This window comes from Beta vulgaris, chromosome 9 (genome assembly GCF_026745355.1).
Source record: "Beta vulgaris subsp. vulgaris cultivar EL10 chromosome 9, EL10.2, whole genome shotgun sequence".
NCBI lineage: Eukaryota > Viridiplantae > Streptophyta > Magnoliopsida > Caryophyllales > Amaranthaceae > Beta > Beta vulgaris.
This window is the reverse complement of record NC_079210.1, coordinates 33,766,488-33,788,991: the sequence shown is the minus strand read 5'-3', so window position 1 is coordinate 33,788,991 and position 22,504 is coordinate 33,766,488. Positions and strand designations below refer to the sequence as shown.

Genomic DNA, 22,504 nt, shown 5'->3' with positions numbered 1-22,504 from the left:
CATTACATATTAGTAAAAATTATAATAATTGAATATTAATAAAGTACTCATTGAGACGAATCGAATAAGATCCCACATGACTATATTTTTTGAGAAAAATCTAAAAGATTCTCTCTAATCGTGAATAGTGTCAAGATTCTAAGTGAGAAAGATAAGAAAATACAAAAGGAGTATTATTATTATTATTATTATTATTATTATTATTATTATTATTATTTATATTATTATTATTATTATTATTTACTAGTACATTTGTTCAAACTGATTATTATTGTTGCTGTTGTACTTATTAATTATTAATATTGGTAATTATTATTAATCTTGTTGTTATCATTATAAATGTCATTGTTATCATTATTTTAAGTTATTTTATTGTTATTAGATAATAGAAAATTAAAAACCACGTGTTAAGGACATAAGATTGACGCAAAAATAAGAAATATATAAAATATGATAGCTCAAATTCATGACAAAGAAACTACTAAAATCGGATTACATTTCAAAATAAGCTAAGTGAAAGATACAAATTATAAATTAGATTCGGCATACCTCTTCCTACCGAATTCCAAATCTCTCTAACTATTTGAAGTTGCACACTATTTATTTCTTTCTTACGCAAGTCATAGTTGTTTGTATATCTTATTTTATTTTATATGAAAAAAAGAGTTGAGTCTGCCGACTTCTCAAGTTTGAAACATTCTTTTTAAGGAAAAGTGTGAAACATTGTATAAATGCTCTCTTAAATTAATGACTTGAGTTATATAATTATTTTTAGTAATAATTATTATTATTATAATTATTGTTGTTATTATAATAATGATAATTATTATTATTATTATTATTAATAAAAGTTGTGTAAAAGTTGTAATAGAAATAAAATGATAATAATAGTAATACTATAAATAAGATCTTATAATATATTGCATAATAATGAATTACAAAGTAATAATATATTTTATAAAAGATAAGATCTTGTAAATCAGATCAGATAAGTTCACATCAGATCAGATCAGATAAAAAAATTCAAATTAGATAAGTTCAAATCAAATCAGATCAGATAAAAAAAAATAAGTTCAAATTAGATAAGTTCAGATCAGAAAATTTCAAATGAACTAAACATAGCCTAATTCTACATGTAAAACAACTTTTATTATAAACAGGCTGAATCCCCTCTCTTTCTCATACTTAAAAAGGATTTGACAGTCAGTCTCCCAACAATCAAACCCCACAAACCGATTTATGGAAAAACTATTGTACCACACTATCATCATTCATTAGCAGAAGATATTAATTAAATACAACTCCATTATTAAGTGCATGTTAATCAAATCACTTAGTAATTTTTTACTAAATATATTCTACACGCCAAACTGTATAGTCAGTGACAATAAAAGCTTTTTTGGATACTCAAGTCTTTATATATACCCAAAATCAAGCAGTCTTTCTCTTATTGTGAAAACACTTCTAAAGTGAAAAATATATGGCAAAAACCTGTGTTTTTAATAAAAAAGCTCTGTTCTTTGCAACAATATTTCTTCTCTTCCACGGAAGCATTGCAAAAAAAGTGAAAAAGAATGATGGTATTGGGTTAGAAGAATGGGGTTATGTTGAAGTTAGACCAAGTTCGTTCAATTTTCTTCAAATCTTGCAACATTAATTTATATGAAGTTGTTGTTTGGTTGGTTGTGAATTATTTCTTTTCCTTGCAGAAGCACACATGTTTTGGTGGTTATACAAAAGTCCCTACAGAGTAGAACATCCAAACAAGCCTTGGCCAATAATCCTATGGCTTCAAGGTGGTCCTGTAAGTAAAAGTTCTCAAATCTGAAAAACATACCATTAATAATCATACTTTTTTTTTTCGAATTCCAAATATAAGATTGCGTACATCTGAACCTCCCCAGATCAAAAAACAAAAAAAAGATGTAATAAATGAAGTTTGGTAAATTTTAAATGCAGGGAGCTTCAGGAACTGGAATTGGGAATTTCCAAGAGGTTGGACCATTGGATACAAATTTAAAATCTAGAAATTCAACATGGTTGAAGAAAGCAGACCTTCTCTTTGTTGTAAACTCTCTTGAAAAACCTTATCTTTTTAAATCTTGTATTGTGTGTAAATTTTATAGTATTAAATTCTGGGTAATTAATGATATCTATTACTCTTGGTTTATAATAATTGGATTAAAAAAGGATAATCCAGTAGGAACAGGGTATAGTTATGTGGAAGACAAAAATATGGTAGTAAAAAGTGATGAAGAAGCAGGAGATGATCTGACAACATTATTGAAAGAGATATTTAACAAGAATGAGAAGTTGCAGAAGAGTCCATTGTATGTTGTTGCAGAATCTTATGGCGGTAAATTTGCTGTTACTCTTGGTTTATCTGCCCATAAAGCCATCATAGCTGGCCAATTGAAGCTCAAGCTTGGAGGTTAGCCCCTTTTTCTTATTTTAAGCAATAAACAAGATCTATTGTTATTGTATGGAGTAGCTATTAATTCTCTTAAGATCATAAATTTTTTGGTGGTCACTTTTTAAGATTGATCACCTAAATTAAGTGGTCTGAATGCAAGTAAGAGTTGTTGATATTATTTATACTGGTATTTGCTAGAATGAGACTTGTGAATATGAGAAACTTAGTCATAAGTAGACCTGGTTATTGGGTGGGTCGGGCCAGGGTCAGTGCGGGTCGGGTCATAAGAGAGTCGCCTCATTAAGAGTCGGTAGCGGGCTGGGCCAAATGGGTAGAGGGCTTATAGCGGGTCGATAATGGGCGGGTCGGTAAACGAGCAAGAAAAACAAAGAACAAAAAGAGCCAAAAGTAAGTATAAATGAATGCGAATCCGAATATGTAATTGTTTTTACAAAACTTATTTTATTTTTTTAAAATTATTGGGTTTCTTTGTTGACCCTATAATGACGCTATCCAATAATGATTCTGTCCAATAAAACCCTGTCCAATAAAAGCCTTGTAAAATTGACCCTAACCCTTTAACCATTGGGCTACCCTGTCCAATAACCACGTCTAGTCATAAGGTGATATAATTGTTGGTTTACATAATCAGAAAAATAGGAAAATATTATAGTATATACAAAAACCATGAGATGGACCATGTTTAGCTTTGTTATATTATGCTTTTTCATTAGAGTGAGTATAATGGTAACATCACACTAACATGTAAGTGGAAGTAATAATTAGACAAAATTTCTGATTTTAATGTGTATAACATTGTTTCTAAAGAATCACTGATTAGGATGTCTCATATATGCTGACAAACAACATTTTATAAAACTATTTCCTTAAAAAATAACATTCTATAAAACTATTGAGAAGATCCATCAGGTGATCAGGGCACCACTACTTTTTTTTTTTAAAACAAATAATTTAATAGGATATCTGTTTGGAGTACCAACCAAATTTTTGTAGTTGGTATAGTTGATTAAGAGACAGTTGATATAGTGATCGATGATGAGCTATCATATTTTATGATATTTCCTCTCATACCAGATTTTTAAAAAAATCATGTACTTAATTTAATATATTTTACGATATTTTCACTAACTTAATAATAGTTTATGAAAAGGTTTTTCAACATTTCACTATCAAACTAGTTTTTTTTTTTCACATGCGATGCCTCAAGTCAGTTATAATAAACAAATATGTTATTATTTTTAAATTTCATAGTTTATTTTGCTACTTTTCGTATTTTTTGTCTATTAAGAAATTGAAAAATTCACGTCACGATGTGATAAGTAAAAAAAAATTGAAAGGTTGAGTTTGAAAACAACACCTTAAAAAGAATTGTGGTAAGAGAATATGACATCAATATTCTCTTGTAAGTTACGTAATAAGAGTGTTAGAAATGTATATACTTGTTTAAGTCTTTTTAGTAGTTAATTATAATTATTACAAAACTTCATCATATTTTTTTTGAAACATTAGACAACAAAGGCATATATTGATGGTTAAATTCTTACTTTTCATTTCAAAGGTCACGTGTTCGATACCTTGCACTTACATATTTTTTCAAAAGTGAGGAGTACACATAAACATAAAACATTTGCATTAATAATTTGAGGAAAGTGACACGTGACACATAAGCTTTCTTTCGCAAGCCTTTTAATATATTTGTATAAATATAATAGGTAGATGATAAAACTATACTCCCTCTGTTTTTTTTTATCTTTCTCACTTGGAATCTTGACACTATTCATGCATAGAGAGAATCTTCTCAAATGTTCTCAATTTATAAGAAAAAATATAGTCACGTGGGGTCTTGTTTGATTCGTCTCAATTAGTACTTTATTAATATTCAATCGTTATAATTTTTACTAATATATAATGAAAGATATTTAAGTTTTAAAACGTGCATTGGAAGACGCGCACAGGAAAGTGAGAATGATAAAAAAAAACAGAGGGAGTATCAACATTCTCATTTTTTAAGCGTCTTTGTTATGACGAGTTCAGTCGTTTCTGAAATTTTTGTATCAGTTTAAGAAACTTTTGTATCATTAAAAGTTATATATCTACCTATTTAATTCATAAATTTATCATTTTACTTAAAATTTCTATTAGCTTGTGACTATTGTTTATAAATATTATTTATCGGCTCATTATGGGCAGAAACTCATCAGTTTATAGGCATAAACTATTAGTTTTAAGTTGTTGACCTTTTTATCTATTATTTAGGTTTTATTATCGACATAAGTTAATATATATACATACATAAACTACTCCCTCTTTTTTCATTTACTTTACTTTGGGGAGAACAAATGAGGAAGTACAAAAGTATAAGAAAGAAACTGAAAAGATGGATAGAAAAATTGAAGGGTGAGAGAGATAAACTATAAAGCTGATTAAAATATTAAAAATGGATGACATGGGTGGAAAAAAAGAGTAAGTAGATGAGACATGTTACTATAAATAGAAAAAGCAAAAGTGTGTGTAGATTAAAAAGAAACGGACTAAACAGAAAAGTGTGTAGATTAAAAATAAATGGAGAGAGTATTAGGTTATGGACATAGTTTAGGAAGCATATTATGAAACTGTTTTGTTTGGAGAAACAATATATGGCATGTATTAGAAACAATTACCTCCATTGCTTTGTAGAAACATTATAGTGGTTTAGGATCAAGGATGAGTGAGTCGACATGGACGACAAATAGATGTATCTTATATGCATTGAGGACGCGAGAGTTGTGGTTGTTAGTGTAACAGTTTCGACTAGCATAGTTTGGACATCACGGTATAGTAGTAGAGAAGGAAGAAAGCTACGACAAGCTCGACGATGAGAGGGGAGATACGAGAAAAGAAGGAAGCATTATCTCTGAAATCGCTAATTTAATTAAACACATCCACTAGTGGAAAAAAACTTTATATATCACAAGTTAGCTGATCTGGTTCAGGCAAAATCAGATCGGTTAGATCCGTAAGTTAGTTTGATGGTTCGTTTTTGTTTGCAATTTTTTTGGCCACAAACTGATCCAGTTTGGAGGAGAACCGAATCCATTAATAAACTGATTCGGTTCTCCCTCAAACTGGACCAGTTTGTGGCCCAAAAAAGTTTGACCCAAACCGACCGCAAGCCCATTTCTTTCACCCAACAAACCCTTGCTAACTTCTATTACCCTCACTCCCCTCTATCCTCTACAGATCTCCTCCCTCTCTCCTAGACTTCTCTCTCACCTGCCAAACCCTAATACTCACATTCTCCCTCTCTTACCTACGCGGTCCCCACTCCTCTCTCTCTCCTTTTCAAACCTTTTCCCTCCTCACACCCCCTCAAATCCTAAATCCTCTCTTCGGATCTCCTTCCTCCTCACCCTCTTCGTATTTTGATCTCCTCAACCACGCCCACGCGACAGCCAACCGCCAACCATCGTCTTCAAACGCCAACAAACCACCACATGAACACTAACCTTGAACCTTCAACCTTCTTCATCATCTAAACTCGGGTTTGGTTTTAGTTTCGAATCCCCGAATACACAATCTCATCGTCGAACTCCGCAGAATCCGCCGTCTTCATCGTTTGTCGCTCGAAGAACTCCGCTCAACCAGATTTTAACGTTGCTTAATTCATCTTCTTTGTCGTAATTCCAGATCTAGTTTTTTTTGTTTTGTTTTGTAGTTAGATTTGGTTTTTGTATATTTAGGTTGTAATTTTCGTTTCTATGATACAATTTTGCAAATCTTCATTGATATTCTAGATCTAGTTAGATTTCGTTTTATAATTTTTGTTCGTAGTTCACTTTTCTTTCATTTCTATAATTTTCGCTTTTGTAGTTAGATTTAGTTCATTTTCATTTTTCATTTTGAAATTCTCAATCTTCGTCATTTTGTTTCGTTCTTTAGTAATTATTGAATTGATTTATTAAAACTTTCGTTCACCTTGTTCATCGTTCATTGTTAAACTTGAATTCTTTGTCAATTTTCGTGTTCTACAAATTTTTTTTTTTATATATGTATTGTTATTGTTAAAGGTGAGCGTGAGACTTGAAAGGTAGTACAAACCTACAACCTACATGTCTGCATCTTTTTTTGACATAAATTAAAACCAATTGTTAGGGTTTTAAGGTAAAAACCGGATCAGTTAATGGTTAACTGATCTAGTTTATTTAAAATCGAATCTGTAAAATTATACATGATCAAGTACAGATCAGCTATTTACCAAACACTTTTATACAAATAACTAATACAATTAACAAGCTAAATCGGCTAATAAAGTAATATATCAGCTAACAGTTAATACAATCAGCTATCAACTATCCGATAATTGTTAAACAAGACATATAGTGTTTGTACGTATATGATTCTTATTTCTAATAGTGGATTAATTTTGTATTTGTAATTATTATAGGTATTGCCCTTGGAGATAGTTGGATTTCTCCCGAAGATTTTGTTGTAAGTTGCCTAGCTCTATGTATATGTCCTTTGTGCTGAAAAGTTAGTCAAATTGACCATTTTGCATGGACTATTGGACTTGTAGAAAAAATCATATCTTTTGATTACATTGTTTTTTTTTTTTTGGCAACATTTTGATTACATATGTGTAAGGCTGGACTGAGATGTTTTTATTTTCCCCTCTTTAACATTCAAATATTATTTGTATATTTATTGAGGCAGTTTTCATGGGGGCCTCTTCTTAAAGATGTTGCAAGACTTGATGACCAGGGATTTCAACAAGCTAACAGGTATGGATTTATTCGGGAATTTTGTGGTACAATTATTGCGCCACAGGCCCACATATATATAACTAGTATTTTGGCCTGGTAATTTTCCTGGTTATTTACAATTATCAAATATAAAATTATACATAAATTTCATAATTGATGTTATTAGCTTTTCATAATATTGTGTCTAGTGCGAAATTGGAAAATGGGTATTATGGCATTATGAGTTGTTTAAAAAAACTTTTAAGGAGTCGGGGATAAAAATAACAATTTCAATGGAATTTGGGTAAAATAATGTATTACTTGATAAAAGTGTTCGAGATCAAAAGATTTGTCTATATCTTTATAATTACATATAATTATGTTTTACTTTGAAACATTAAACACTAAACATTAAAATTATAGTGGATTAGTGGTTAAACACTCATATTTTGTTTCAGAGGTCTTGTGTTCGAATCTTAATAACTACACGATGTTAATATTTTAACATGTGTATTAGAAACTTAAGAAGAGTGCCATGTATCACCGTTCCTTTGATGAAAATGCCTTTTAATATACTTGTATAGATTCTCTCGTAATTCAGGGGAAATAGAGGGTGTTTTGGAAATTAATAGAAAAAAAATAACTTTCAATATATATTGATTGGTTAAAATTTATTTAGTTATATAGGATTTACAATGGTTTTATACTTTATTTTCTACAATTTTTGTATATCAAGTTAATAAGTTAGTTTAGTCTACGGGTGGTAGGCCTGTGTACTATACTTCCTAGTTTCCAATTTCCCTTATCCCCTTTGTAATTTGTACCTTCTTTGTGACTCATTTGTAACAAAAAAGATAAGTTATTGCTAAGTCTCTATTCTAATTTGTTTTTTGTAATTTTAAGTAAATCTTTTTTTTTCAAGTATTTTAAAATTGATGGGCTTCCTAATCTTGCAATAATTTATTACAACTCCATTACATATGTAAGATTTTGCCTACTAGAACTACATGATATCAAGAAATTATCCGAATGAATTTTTAATAAATTAAAATTATGTAATATCAGTTTAGCGAAGGAAATTAAGCAGCAAGTAGACAAGGGACAATATGAGGATGCGACAAATACATGGAGTGCACTAGAGAGTGCAATTAGCTCTGGTAGTAATTCTGTGGTAAGTGGTAACAACTTTTGAGTGTCCATGTTTTGTTTAGTGATAGAGTATAGTTTTATTTTTGGGGCCTCAATCATCAGTTTAAGCTTTTAATTAAGTTGGTCCTTTGACATGGTATCAAGAGTCAGCGTGACAAAAAGGTCATGGGTTCGAATCTCATCCACCCCTCCTTTCTCAGTGGAATATTTTGCACCAGGCATGAGGGAGGCATGTGTTGCATCCACACTTCAAGCTCAAAGGGCTCTTGTGTGAAGGGACGTGATAGAGTATTGATCTATTCATGGGACCTCAACCATCGACTTAACGTTTTGGTTGAGTTGGTCCTTTAACATTTAGCTCAATGAAATTTAATAGAAGTTCAAATAAGTGGATTCTCAAGTAAAGTTGATGGCTTTTAAACTAGTGAGCTAGTCGGGTGCCAGTCCCAGATGATATGATTAAATGTCTTCAGTTAGACCGCTTTAACTTTTGAACTCTTCATTCTTCAACTTTTGAATGCTTTTTTAATTAAATATTTAAGTTTTACTTGAATATATATATAGGGGTAAGATCACATGAGAGTGCTTCTTACATGAGAAATGAGAATGAATCTCAACTACACGATTGGACTAGTGTTACAACACTTGTTCATTAGAGTTATACCTCCCTAAAAAAATTTGAGCCCGAATTAAGAAGAAAAAAAATTTTGAGTTATTTTTTCTCGAATATTCTTTTTTTGGAGTTACATCACTTTTACATTAGAGTTACATCACTTATTCATAAGAGTTATAGCTCATAAAATTCATTCTCATTTGCACTCACTTCTATATATATATATATATATAATTATAATATATATATTATATATATATATATATATATATATATATATTGTTGAAATATGTCTTGAATTATCTAGTGTTAGGATTAACCAAGCACAAGAGTCCTTTGAATCATATAACTTTTAAACATCTTTATCTGAATCTATATATATACTTTGCTGAAAATTTATGTTTAGGTTAATTAGGAAGGGCGCTATATGAACCCTATAATTAATTTATGTCTCTATTATTCTGTAATTTGTACTCTCTCTCATAAAGATAATAAAACGTTATTATAATGCATGTGAATGTAGCTAACACATGGTTAGTGAACCATGTAATCCTTGTGTCAATTGTTTTTCAATTCTTTGTTGCTTTATAGCGTCCGTCATAACATAGTCCCTCAATATTTTAATTTATATCTTTCCTACTTTAATTGTGCGCATTTAGCAATACTTTTTTTGGCCTCAAATATCTTTCATTACATATTAGTTAAAATCATGTCGATTAATTATTAATAAAGTATTCATTGAACGAATCAAAAAAGATTTAATATGAATATATTTTTGGAAAATTCTATATGATGGTCCTTAATTATGGAAAATTCTATATGGTGCAAAGAAAAAAAATGAATTCTACAAGGTGATCATGTACTATTATTTTACAAAAAGTGACATTAATGACTTTTTCCATCATTTTTTAAAACCCTTAAATCTAATTAATAAATACTTAATTTACTTTTTAAAAAAATTTAATTTAAACCGCACCTAACCCCACCCCACCCCACCCCACCCCAGCCCTATCCCCACACCCCTCCCCTGTTACAACCCTAGCCCCCCTTTGCTAGATATTACAAATAGGGGTGTTCACAGGTCTAGGACCGAACCGGACTGAAACCAGCTGGACCGAAATATGGGAAATTTTGGACCAGGACTGGATCATAAATTTTCTGGTCCGGTTCGATTTCGGACCTTGGACCAGAATCTTAAAAAAACTTTTTTATTTGATTTAAACATATTTATAAATTATGTTACGTAGCTCTGAACTCGTAAGTTATTATTACAATCCCCAACAGTAGGTTCTAGAATAGAAGACTTGTGCAACAACGCCTGGACTCAAGACCCGAACCTGAACTCCGCCTCGAGACTTGCAAAAAAGGGACCCACCTTGGAGGTTTGGGTGGTATTTCCCCCTCCAAAGCTTAAGTCAGGTATCAGGAGTATGAAGGAACTTTTAGAGAGAGAAAGTAAGAGAGTGAGTATTTATGGCAGAATAACAGTACTATGCTCTAAAAAACGTACCTTTCCCCTGATTTCAAGGACTATTTATAGTTTCTGAAAGGACTGTTGTACTTTGATGCCACCCTAATTTGGGAGCATCTGATTGGCTAAGCAATAATGTTGTGACACGTGGCAATTACTGATTGGAGGATACACCTCACCCTTTTACATAGAAATGTTCTTTACCTTTATTGGGCCTAAGTACAATTTGGGCCATAAGAAGGGTTTTAGTACACCTTTTCCTCAGAAAAGTGTACTTTAGTCCATACAAGCTTATGACCCATGTATTTTACCAGAATAGGCAAGTGCCACTTGTAGGGCTGTGATGGAGCCACGTGTCACCTTTATAGCCGTTGATTTTTAGGCTACAACAAATTAGATACATCAAAATTTAAAATAACAATATTCCCAAAGGTGATAAATAGTAAGCTTTTAACTTTCTACATTTTAAACTTTTTTGATATATAAACTTTCTCTTTATCAAAAAATCAGGAATTTTTGGTCCACCGGTTCGGATTTGTACCGAACCGGATTGGAAACCTGGAATTCGAATTTTCTCTGCACCGAGGGTCCAATTGAAATTTTCTGTCCGGTCCAAATTACGGTCCGACCTTGGTCTTTGCACAAGCCTAACTGCAACCACCCCTGGAACCACCCTGAGTCACTGCCATCGCTTCTCCTCCCTACCCCCACCCCCAAAACCATCCCACAAGCCCTTGCCACCCTCTCCCCCCCCTATCCTTAACCCTGAAACTATCCAATCAACCTCTGCCACCCCTTCCCGACCCTAAGGCCCCAGAACCACCCCACAACCACCGCCGTCTCCTCACCTCTCCTCCCCCACCCTCGAAAATTCCACTGTTGCATTTGAATTTTGAGAGACAAAGAGAAGGGGGCGATTTCGTGGGTGGGGAAGGGAGGGGATGGGCAGTTTCGGCTGTGGGGTGGTTTCATGTGTGGAAGAGGAGAGGGAAGGGGATGGTTTTGGCTAGGGATAGTTTCATGGGTGGGAAAAGGGAAGGGAGGGGTCGTTTCGGCTCAGAGGGTGTTTTTGGGATTGGGGTTGGGGTTGGGGTGGCGGAGCGATGGCAGTGGCAGGAGGGTGGTTTTGAGGGCGGGGGTGGAGAGCGGAGGGTGGCAATGGCAGGAGGGTGGTTTCGAGGGTCAACATGTAGAATTTGGCTATTATTTTTCTGATATATTAGAAAGAATTTAGAAAATTTTCTCTAATTATAAGTGTTAAAATCTTAAGTGAGAAAGATAAAAAAAAATACAAAAACATTAGTTAACTATATAATTTTTTCCCTTCAAAACAAGAAGTGTTTGAATTTCAAGAGTATATTGTAGCTAACTCTTACTAAGCTTTAATTTGGATATGGAGTATATAACGAAGTGACGGTCTAACAACATTGATCTATGTATATTTTGTTTATGTAATTTTGTAAGAATTTAAATATGTAGGATTTTTACAACTTTCTACTGGATTCTGCACTGGACCCACTTACTACAACTACTACAACCACAGCAACAAATGTAGCATTATCACAAAAGCTAGCGTTTGGGAGATACTCAAACTACCTTACTTCTTTAATGAGTTTTCCTGCTGGCAATGGAGGTGATCTTTCTGCTTTAATGGAAGGTCCTGTAAGAAAGAAGCTCAAGATTATCCCCGAACATGTGACGTGAGCCTAATTTTTCTCTTTTTTTTTTTTTTTTGTTTTTCAAAAAAAAATATAACTATAATCAATATCACAATATGAATAAGATTTGAGTTTAAATTATTAAACAGGTGGGGAGGCCAAGCTGACCTCGTTTTTTCAGCATTACAAAGTGATTTTATGAAGCCTAAGATTGCTGAGGTAAACGAATGTGTTCATCTTTTATTTGTTTTTTCCCTTTATCATATCTTATTATCAATAGAGTCGTATAAATAGGAGTATAAGTGGTATGTAATGAATATAAAAAAAGTTCACTCTTATTACAAATATACTATCAAAAAGTAAGATATGACCACAACTTCAATACTTCTTCACTCTATTTTATCGTGGTTCCAATTTTTTAGTAACTCTCCACTTTTTTTAAGTTTCACTCGTTGTGAAATGGAGGAAATATATAAATGGAACAAGAGATACTTTATTTATTAGCCATCAAGAAATAAGAGTATCATTCTTTAACAAAGTTGACGTTTTACCTATCGATTTTTCTATCCTATGCAACTAGTGCAAATAATAAATCTATCTTTTAAGCAAATTAATTAACTAAATTCGAAAATTCTCCCTAAAGTTTTTAAATATTACTAAATATTTAACATAATTTAAGGAAAATCAAATATTTATACCTAACCTTTGCGTTTCATTTGAGCTGGAAAAAAAGTCTTAAATTTTTTTAGCCTTTTATCTCATAAACGAGTCACATAACTCTCTTGCAAAAGGATATGTATTGCTTTACTGATACTCTAATAGCAGAAAAAACACGAGTTTCCTAAAAAAACTCGTAACATATTTTATAGGATTTGTTAGCAACAGATCTCACGCAAAACTATACCATTCAAAGTTCCGTCGCATTATTTTTCCTTTCTATTTTTTATCTTGTGAAGTTTTAAAGAAAAACCTCTTTTCTTTTTCCAGAAAGAAATATACCAGTTTCTTAATATGCATCACTTTTCTTATTGAGAATAGTTAATAACAAGCGCAATTAAGCTCAAACTGCTAAAAAAAATTTAATTTATTACAAATATCTCTATTATACAAGGGGAGGGAGAAGTTATGGTGTCCCCGAATGAAGAGACTATTTTACCCACTTTCTTTCTAAACTAGTTATTAGACCCGGGCTATGGCTCGAGTAAGAAAAAAATTCATTTATTAATATAATATTTTATGATGATAACAGTGAACACAATTTAGCCTAGTGATTAAGACTTTAGTATATGTATTTGAGGTCTCGGGATCAAACCCTATACTACGAAATTTCTAAAATTTTTATTGTACATAGAATACATGAACTAAAACTCCTTAGGAAAAATCAAGGGGGTTTCAAACAAAAGTACTGGAAATAAAATTATAATAATCACTCACAAGTCAACTAAAATTATAGAATTGCATAATTTACATTATACAAATCACTCAAATGAATCCCCTCAAAAAAAAAATCACTCAAATGAAAAAACTTTACGAAAAGTAAAATATTCACTTACAAACTGCAACCAATACACTACAACGTCAATACATACTCCAAAAAATTTGACCTGAAATCAAAGTTTCCACTTTCTTCATAATCTATGAATTAGTGTGCTTAATTCAAAATTCAACAAAATTATAATATTAAAAATCATAAATAAATTCAATAAAATTTTATTTTGTTCATAGAAATTAACTTTGAAAAGTAAAAAAAACGAGTTTCTGTCTCAGAAAAATTTCAAGCACCATCGCGTTCAAAAAATGCTAGTATATATCACTAAGAACAATAGGGGACTAGTACTTTTTTGTTTCACTACTTGAATTGTCTTACCGCAAAGGCTACACATACTGGACCAGCACCTCGCTCAGATCAAAACTTGAAAACAAGGGGAAACAAGAAAATTCCTACTCCTAAGCACAATTAGGTAGTGGGAACTTGTAACCTCCAAGTCACAATGTGAGCTCCCCACCGCATCTACCAAACAAGTTTGATATATACTGAGGGCCTGTTCTCCCCAGCTTATTTTCAGTTCAGTTAAGTTCAGTTCAGTTTAGTTCAGCTCTCTTCAGTTCAGTTCAGTTCAGCTCAGTTCAGTTCAGCTCCATTCTTTTATAACCATTTTGTTAAATATTATTATTATGTCGGTATAATTTATTTTACTAATTACTCTTATTATTATTATTATTATTATTATTATTATTATTATTATCATTATTATTATTTATTTTTATATCATTACTATTAAGTATTATTATTATTATTATTTCTATATATTATTTGTTTATTATATCTTTACTCATTATTATTAGTATTATTATTAGGAGGAACATGGTTTAGGTCAAAGCGCAAATAACCCACTTTTTTAGCCCATAAACCAATCAAATCGCGTCAAAATAGTTTATGATGCAATTTTCGCGGTCCAATCCAATCATTATTTTTAATTACTAAATATTATTATATTATTAAAATAGTAATATTAATTTACTTCTTAGATATAATTGTTATTATATAATCATCATCAAGTATTAATATATTAATACAAATAATATAAAATAATAATTATTAATTATTATTATTATTAATTTATGATTATTAATATTATTTATTTATAACTCTCATTTTAAAATATCCAAAATACTATTATTATTATTATTATTATTACTTATTATTATAATTAATTATTATTTAATATTCATATTATTATTGTTTAAATATTATTTATATATTTATTACATTAAATTAATTCAATTCAATTTAATTCAATTCAATTCAATTCAATTCAGTTCAGTTCAGTTCAGTTTAGCTCTCTTCAGTTCAGTTCAGTTTAGCTCTCTTCAGTTCAGTTCAGTTCAGTTCAGCTGTTTTATGCCGAAGAGAACAGGCCCTGAGTATATGTTGGCCACACATACACTATGTTATTACCGATTAGTTATTGTTAGCTTAATGAATTCAATTCTACTCTAACTTTTTGGGCATCATACATTCATATTTCATACTAGTTAACATAGATAACTTTATTGATAACCAAGTTTAGCTTGTTACTTATTTACACTTATTTTCCCTATTATCCAAAGGGTAGTTAATAATTACTCCATCCGTTTCTTAAAGATCTTCCCTCTTTCCGTTTAAGTGTATTTCCAAAAGATATTCCCTCTTTTACTTTATTTCTTATTTGGAATTTTTTCCCTTTTTACCCTCTCATGTCCCTATCATATGGTCCACCATTATATTATTAATTCAATTTTACTCCCTTTCTCTCTCCTACTTTAACCCCTTTTATTTGTTTATTTATCTTAACTCATTTCTCTCTCCTACTTTACCCACCCCATACCCTACACAAATGGATCATCCTTGGTATCTGTAGGAACAATAACAAGGAAGATCTTTAAAAAACGATATAGTAGAAAAACAAATGTTTAGACTCAATCAAATGAGGGCAAATTTATTACCAATGATGTCTTGGTCTGGTGGTTAAGATTGAGATGCTGTGAACGATAGATTACATGTTCGAATCATCCTCCCCTTCTTTGTACTTTCTACTCCTTCGTGGCTCATATGGATAAAAAAATTGAAGGCAGACTTAGGCCTGTTCTCTTCGGCATAAAACAACTGAACTGAACTGAATTAAATTATAAATAATAGTAGTGATAATAATATAATATAATATAATTATTAATAATAAATTCACAACAATAATTTATTAATAATAATAAGTTATTAAATAAAATAATAATAAATTATTGTGAGATAGATGGAGTAGTATGTAATAAACTGATAAACTAGTAACTTGACGAACAAAATTAGAATATCGAAATATTGAATACGGATTATGAAAACTAGTTAATGTCCGATAGTATTATTATTTTGCCTAGTAATTCAACTATCAAAACGTGTATTTTTTTTTTCATTTCAACAATGACAAGTATTATTGTTGTTATTATTAATAGTATTAGTGTTGTCATCTATTAACAAATATTATTGAGATGTGTACTTCTTAGGCTTGAATTATCATTTCAATATAATTAGTCGAATCGTATAGGAAAAAAAGTATTAACAAAATAATAATTAGCAATATTTTTAATAATAATAATAATTTTAAAGGCAATAAATAGGAGTTATAATAACAGTAATAATAATATAATAATAATTATAATCATAATATTAATATTTATAATAGTAATAGTAATTGTAGTAATAATAATAATGATAATAATAATTATTATCATTGTTTTATTATCAGAGAATTAAATGACTAAACTGAACTGATTACAACCGAACTGAACTAAAAATAAATTAGGGAAAACAGACCCTTATTGAAATTGTTTCTCTATTAAAAAAACAAATGTTTGGACTTAATGGAGGTGATCATAATGCTTTACTTGTTTAGATTTATCGGGATTGTTTCCCTGCTGGCAATGAGTTTCCTATTAAAATTGACTGTAACCATTTATTTAGGTTGTTTCAATTTAATTTTCACATATCTTTTCGACAATCTTATTATGTTGAATTTTGTAGGTAGATGCTCTAAAAAAATATAATACTCCCTCCGTCCCAAAATATAGTTACCATTTCCCTTTTTTTACGGTAATTTATGCAAGTAGAAATTAAGAGGGATATTAAAGATTTTTTGTTTATTTAAATAAATGTTGTATGGGAAAAGATGATTTTGAGAGAAAGAGTGGAGAATAATTGGTGAAAGAGCATTAATTGTAACATTTTGGTTGAATAAACAAAGGAAAAAACAAATTTCAAGAAGCAAATAAATGATGGGACACGGTTTTTGTAGACAAATTACGGAAAAATGTGGAACTAAATATGGAAATGAGAATTATATTTTGGGACACCCAAAATGGAAATGGGAACTATATTTTGGGACGGAGGGAGTTTAATATTTTATAGTTTCGCCTCATATATACCCACTCACTTTTTCCACTGTGCTTTTCATCACTATCCTATAAGGAAATTTGAACAAAGAAAATTGGAGGAATACAATGCATAGTAGCTGATGTAAGTGACCTATATATAGGGTTGGGTTTTAGTGAGAATTTTTTTATGGTGAGAACCGTGAGAAACATTTAAAATAAGTAAAAATTTCTTAAAATGAATAAAAAAATATATAAAAAAATTAGCAAAAACATAGAATGAGTAGAAAACATAAAATTATTAAACTACATAAAATGCACAAAAATGTAAAAGGAGAAAAAATGAGCATAAAAAAGTTAGATGAGAAAAAACATAAAATAAGTAAAAGGTAAAATGAGCAAAAACGTTGTGAAATGAGCATAAAAATGTTAAATGAAGAAAAACACAAAATAAGTAAAACATAAAATGAGGAAAATTGTTTTCTCAAGGTTAAATTCTGACTTATGTAAAAATACAATATGCTGGTCAATTTTTTTTTTACTAACTCGCATATAATTGTGGTATAGGTTGATGAGCTGCTTTCTAAAGGTGTTAGTATCACTATCTATAATGGACAAGTACGTCTTTCTATATAACTTTTTTTTTTCCAGCAAGAGCATACATTAATAAAAACACTAAATTACAAGTGAGTCCATAAACCTGCCTTCTAGGACTAAGTTGTGGACTCCGTTTATTTTGAGACTCGATGTACATAAACTAATAGGACCAAACGACTCCAGACTAGATCTTGACACACTACTAACATCTGACTGCGGACTAGGACTTAACACATTACTGATGTCTGACATATTACTAGTAATACAAAAACTTGAAGCAGGTTTTTTCCTTGAGCGTTGGGGAGGGTCTGCACTTAAACCAGCTTTCCTCTTCATCCCAGCACGCAACCTGCCAATAAAATTAAACTTAGGATGTGCACATTCTTTCTAAACTTTTCTCATTCTTTCTAAAAATAAGTAAAAATAAATTGAAGGTAACGTAGTCTAAATTATTTTGTTTTTTTTTTTGGTTATTTTTATTTACATTGCTATTATGTACAGTATGTAACTTTTGCTTATTTCATTTTGCCTTTTTTCTATGCTTAGCTTGATGTCATATGCTCGACTAAAGGAACTCAGGCATGGGTAGAGAAGCTCAAGTAAGACCTTCCAAATCTCAATTATTAATATTTTTTTGTGGGTTAAATGTGTTATTTTAAAATATCATTTTTGTACTACTCTCTTTGTTTTTTTTAATTTACCTAATTCATTTTGGGGGAAAAACAAGAAGGAAGTATAAAAGTATGAGAGAGAAATTGAGAAGGTGGAGAGATAAATTGAAAAGTGAGATAGAAAAACAAAAGAGTGAGTTAAAAGTACTTCCTCCGTTTCAAAATAGATGGTACATTGTTGACTAAAACGCTTGTCAAGACACTACTTTGACTACTAATATCTTTAATTATGTATTAGAGTAAAGTATAAAATTTTGATTTCCTGAAAATATACATTAAGACAAATTCAACAACATATTACATTATAACATTTGATTTTACCTAATAGTAAATAATGCATGGTCAAACCTCATTCATGAATAGTGGAAAAGTCAACAATGTAGCATCTATTTTGAAACGGAGGAAGTATAAAAAAGTGAATGACATGGGGTGGAAAAAGAGGAGAAAGTAGATGTGATATGTTACTAAAAATAGAAAAAATAACAGTGTATAAATTAAAAAGAAATGGATTAAAAACAAAGTAAGTAGATTAAAAAAAGAAACGAGTATGATTGCCACAAATTATACTTTGGAGAGAACAAAAAATGAAACCATGCATTTATTATTGAAATTGTAATTTTCAGGTGGGAAGGTCTAAAGAATTTTCTAAATGAGGGTAGGACACCCCTATACTGTGAAAATGACGAGGGAACAAAAGGATTCATGAGGTCCTACAAGAATTTGCATTTCTATTGGATTCTTGGAGCTGGACACTTTGTAAGTTTCTGAAATGATTCCATTTTCATATAAACTTCAATTTTTTTGGAGTCTTTATACATCTCCTGCAATTGAGTATGTTTTTTCCATGATTTTTGCCAATTATTGGAAATCGACTGATTTACATGGCTTGCTTACACTTACCAGCTGGTGTTATTATGATCACACAATTAAATATAATAATTTTTTTTGAAAGAAAATAATAATTAGATAACTTAATCTATGTAAGTTTTATAAATTGTTCCATTTGAGGTCAAATGTTAAATTTGAGTCCATAAAGTCTATAATCAATCGGCACTTGAATTACTAGAGATTGATAAACAACTTGTGCGGAGTAATTATGAACAAATCAATTCTAATTACTTTCTCCGTTCTCAGATAAATGTAACACTTCTTTACTATGTGAGAGTTTTTTTGAGAGAAATGTTTCACTTATTTTGGAACGGATAAAGTATGAGAGGATGAGTGACAAATGATCCTCTATTATTTACCTACTCACGTAACAAACTTCTAAAATCATTTTAAATCGAAAATGTTCTACCTCTAACAAAACGGAGCTGTGTATTGTGATCTCAAATGTTACCAGCACTCAAATTCTTATCTTTTGAATTAATATGAATAATACTTCTACATTTTATCTTTTATATTTGGGTGTCCAATGATTTATCCTCATCATTATTTTTCTATTGGTGCCCATCAATCAGGTACCGCTGGAGCAACCATGTGTTGCATTAAAGATGGTGGGTAACATAACGCAGTCGCCTGCTACTTTGAAGACGTATCAGTAAGCAACAGCAAGATACATCAGATAAATTCGTACACTTTAGTCTATATTACTACTACACATTATTGATATGAGTGAACTAGTGAAAGTCAAATTTAGGAATTTAATGTACAGATGTTGAGTTGTCAAAAATCAACAGATTTCAGGGAAGAAAAAAAAAAGAAAGAGTTTGTATTCTGGTGAAAGCTAAAATAATTTAGAACTTGTCATTTTTCCGGAAAAAATTGTACTCTAGCTGATGTTCTTACAGAAAATAAGAGAAAGGGAGACCAAAAAATGAAAAAGGTGCAAGTCTGCAACTTGGTCCAATTACTTTGTTTGTTATCTTGGTGTTGTTTGGCTGTTAGATATTTGGTGATTGGATTTTTTCACTTAAGTTTACTAGTTGTTTGTATTCAAAGTTTAGGTTAGAAGTTAGTTGCTTATAAAGAATTTTTTATAAAGATTTTAATTTTTTTTTAAAAAAAATCACATATCACTACGTAAAGGTGCTTTCGTCAGCTTTTTTTTTTACTTGAAAGTTGGTTTTAGTAGATGATGAGTCATTTCCACAAACACGTTTTATTTAGGATTTGACAACCTTAAAATGTTAAATTTTAAAAGTCAACTTACGAGTCATGAATTTGCCAAATATTCCTTCATATTGTTGCATTTAGTCCCAGAATGTCAATGAAACAATACTTTGTACATCATAGTGGAATGAACACATGCGAGTAAATTTGGATGATAAGAATTTGCTCAAATTAATGATTTGTTTTGATTTACTTTTGCAAACTAAAAGAGTGGGAAATGGATATGGAAACTTTTCTTTCTCTAATTTTCCCCCCAATTAAGAGACTAAGAAGAAAAATTCTAGTTGGCTTAACTATTATAGGACATGTGCTTTCTAAACTATTACAATTAAATAACAAGCTCTAGGAAAATGCGCTCTTAAGAGATCCTGGTTGTTGAACGATCACACTTTGGACTTTTCGAGTTGCATCCTGCAGAAAAAAGATCTACATTGCTATATATTTGCATCGATATAAAATGAAATTAAGATTTTAGGGAGCATAAAACTAAAATAATCTTCGAGATGAAATTCTCTCAATCACGCAAGACCACTCATTTGATGGAAGATGAATGAATAAGTGAGGCAAGACATCAAATCGCCTAAAGAGCAATTTCAATGACCTAAAGTTAGACATAAATGAGATTCTTTGCTCTTGATCATTCCAAGAGTCACTTCTTTTAGTGACTCGATATCCAAAAACATGGGTACAAGCGGTAACTCTTTGCCATAGAAGAAGTCAGCCAAAGTTGGTGTCTTATGGAGCTCCAAACTTAACTCTTGGGAAGCCTCCTTCAAATTTGAGATTGTGGAAGCAATGACATTTGTCATTTCGAAACTTGAATAAGGGTTCATTCTTTCACATTCTGACATTCAGTCTGCTTACAAGAATTAAAGATAACAAACTTTAACTCTATTCCACACACAATAGTCACACCCTTCTTTTATTATAAGCCCTAAAGAATGACCATTGAAACCTCGAAGGAACTCTTATCTCTAAGACCTATTCCGTTGTAACTGGGGTATCAATTACACCCAATTAGAAGTGCAACACCTGACATAAATAATATTCATCCTTCTTTTGACAAGAGTAGTCCAACATTAGAGCCAAATTAATGGCTTAACCTTGACACAAATACATACAATCACAACCAACAACTTCCCATAAGAAAAATCTATCACTAGAAAACGCAATAAGCAGTCACACAAACACTTAATGAACTCACACATGCAAACACTTAACAAAATAATAAAAAAATCTAAAAATTAGAGATTGAATTTGAAACTCAAGACAATCCAAATCATATAAGGTTTGAACTAGAGTTGGAAAGCATATCAAAAAAAAAAAAAAAGAAAAAAGAGTTGAAAAGCATATCACAAAGACAAGGATGGCCTAGAGAATTGATGTAGTCGTAGACTTCCAAATAGGTTTGACTATTTCCTCTTCCCTACTCCAAAGTAACCAACTGATATAACTTTCATATTTTGGATCTAAGGAGGGAGGATGAACTGCGACTTGAATCGATGAAAGAGGAGGCTCACCGGCAGCCATCATCATCCGACCACCAGCAAACCTCTTCGTTGCTTCTTGCTTCAGAGGCTCTCGTAGAGAGAGACATGTTAGATTTAGGTCACAAATTACACTCTTGGAAAGCAGCCCATTGGTCAAAGCTAAGTTCAACTTTCATGCATTCTCTTCCCGTCATGATCAGAGTCACAATTATGTTCGTTGTGCCTTTGTTACAAGTGTGTCAATGGCAAACTACAATCACTTGTAGCTTTGTGTGTCACATCAGATTTCCAAACTACAACATTCCCAAGCTACACCATCTCCCAATGGAAAACTAGAACCAATGTGAAATGAAAAAGTAAGAGTTGAAAGTGAAAAGTGAAAGTGGAGCTTGCAAAGAGTAGAATAAAGCAAGTAGTTTTGTGGAGCTACTTGGCTTCCCAAAGCAATAAGTTTCCTTTCATTCCAACAACAAAGCTAGTAGCTCCAACTCTTTGATATTTGCAGGTAGAGATTTATTATAGTCCACTGGAGCTGCTCTAAGCGTAGCTACTTTCGTATCTCTGCACTTTCTTTGACATTACTGAATTTTCTCCTGCTATTTGAAGTTAGTTAAGCTGGGATTCTATACTTGATCCTGATGCCACAACATCAAGCAACTATCATCTTTAGACTAGGTAGGAAAAGGGAAAGT

The 22,504-nt window shown here is 31.1% G+C and overlaps 1 protein-coding gene across 2 annotated transcripts; it reads left to right on the top strand.

Moving 5' to 3' along the window:
* The first annotated feature begins 1,320 nt into the window (after window positions 1-1,320).
* LOC104883223 (serine carboxypeptidase-like 51) lies at window positions 1,321-20,074 on the top strand. 2 transcript variants are annotated; one of them, XM_010667703.4, is made up of 13 exons: window positions 1,325-1,622; window positions 1,710-1,804; window positions 1,960-2,067; window positions 2,191-2,431; window positions 6,858-6,901; window positions 7,124-7,191; window positions 8,218-8,323; window positions 11,865-12,085; window positions 12,193-12,262; window positions 17,510-17,560; window positions 18,086-18,138; window positions 18,834-18,966; window positions 19,671-20,074. In XM_010667703.4, the coding sequence occupies exons 1-13, from the start codon at window positions 1,481-1,483 to the stop codon at window positions 19,752-19,754; spliced, it is 1,416 nt and encodes a 471-aa protein (XP_010666005.1). In that variant the 5' UTR covers window positions 1,325-1,480; the 3' UTR covers window positions 19,755-20,074. The 2 variants fall into 2 exon arrangements, with proteins under 2 accessions (XP_048492324.1, XP_010666005.1); XM_048636367.2 differs by lacking the exon at window positions 17,510-17,560 and having other exon boundaries at window positions 1,321-1,622.
* The last annotated feature ends 2,430 nt before the right edge of the window (window positions 20,075-22,504 follow it).

Bases quoted from the DNA above. Each gene is read 5' to 3' on its own strand.
- LOC104883223 (XM_010667703.4), top strand. From the start codon at position 1,481: ATGGCAAAAACCTGTGTTTTTAATAAAAAAGCTCTGTTCTTTGCAACA. The intron at 2,432-6,857 runs GTTAGCCCCTTT...TAATTATTATAG, and splicing joins ATTGAAGCTCAAGCTTGGAG to GTATTGCCCTTGGAGATAGT. The intron at 12,263-17,509 runs GTAAACGAATGT...ATTGTGGTATAG, and splicing joins TGAAGCCTAAGATTGCTGAG to GTTGATGAGCTGCTTTCTAA.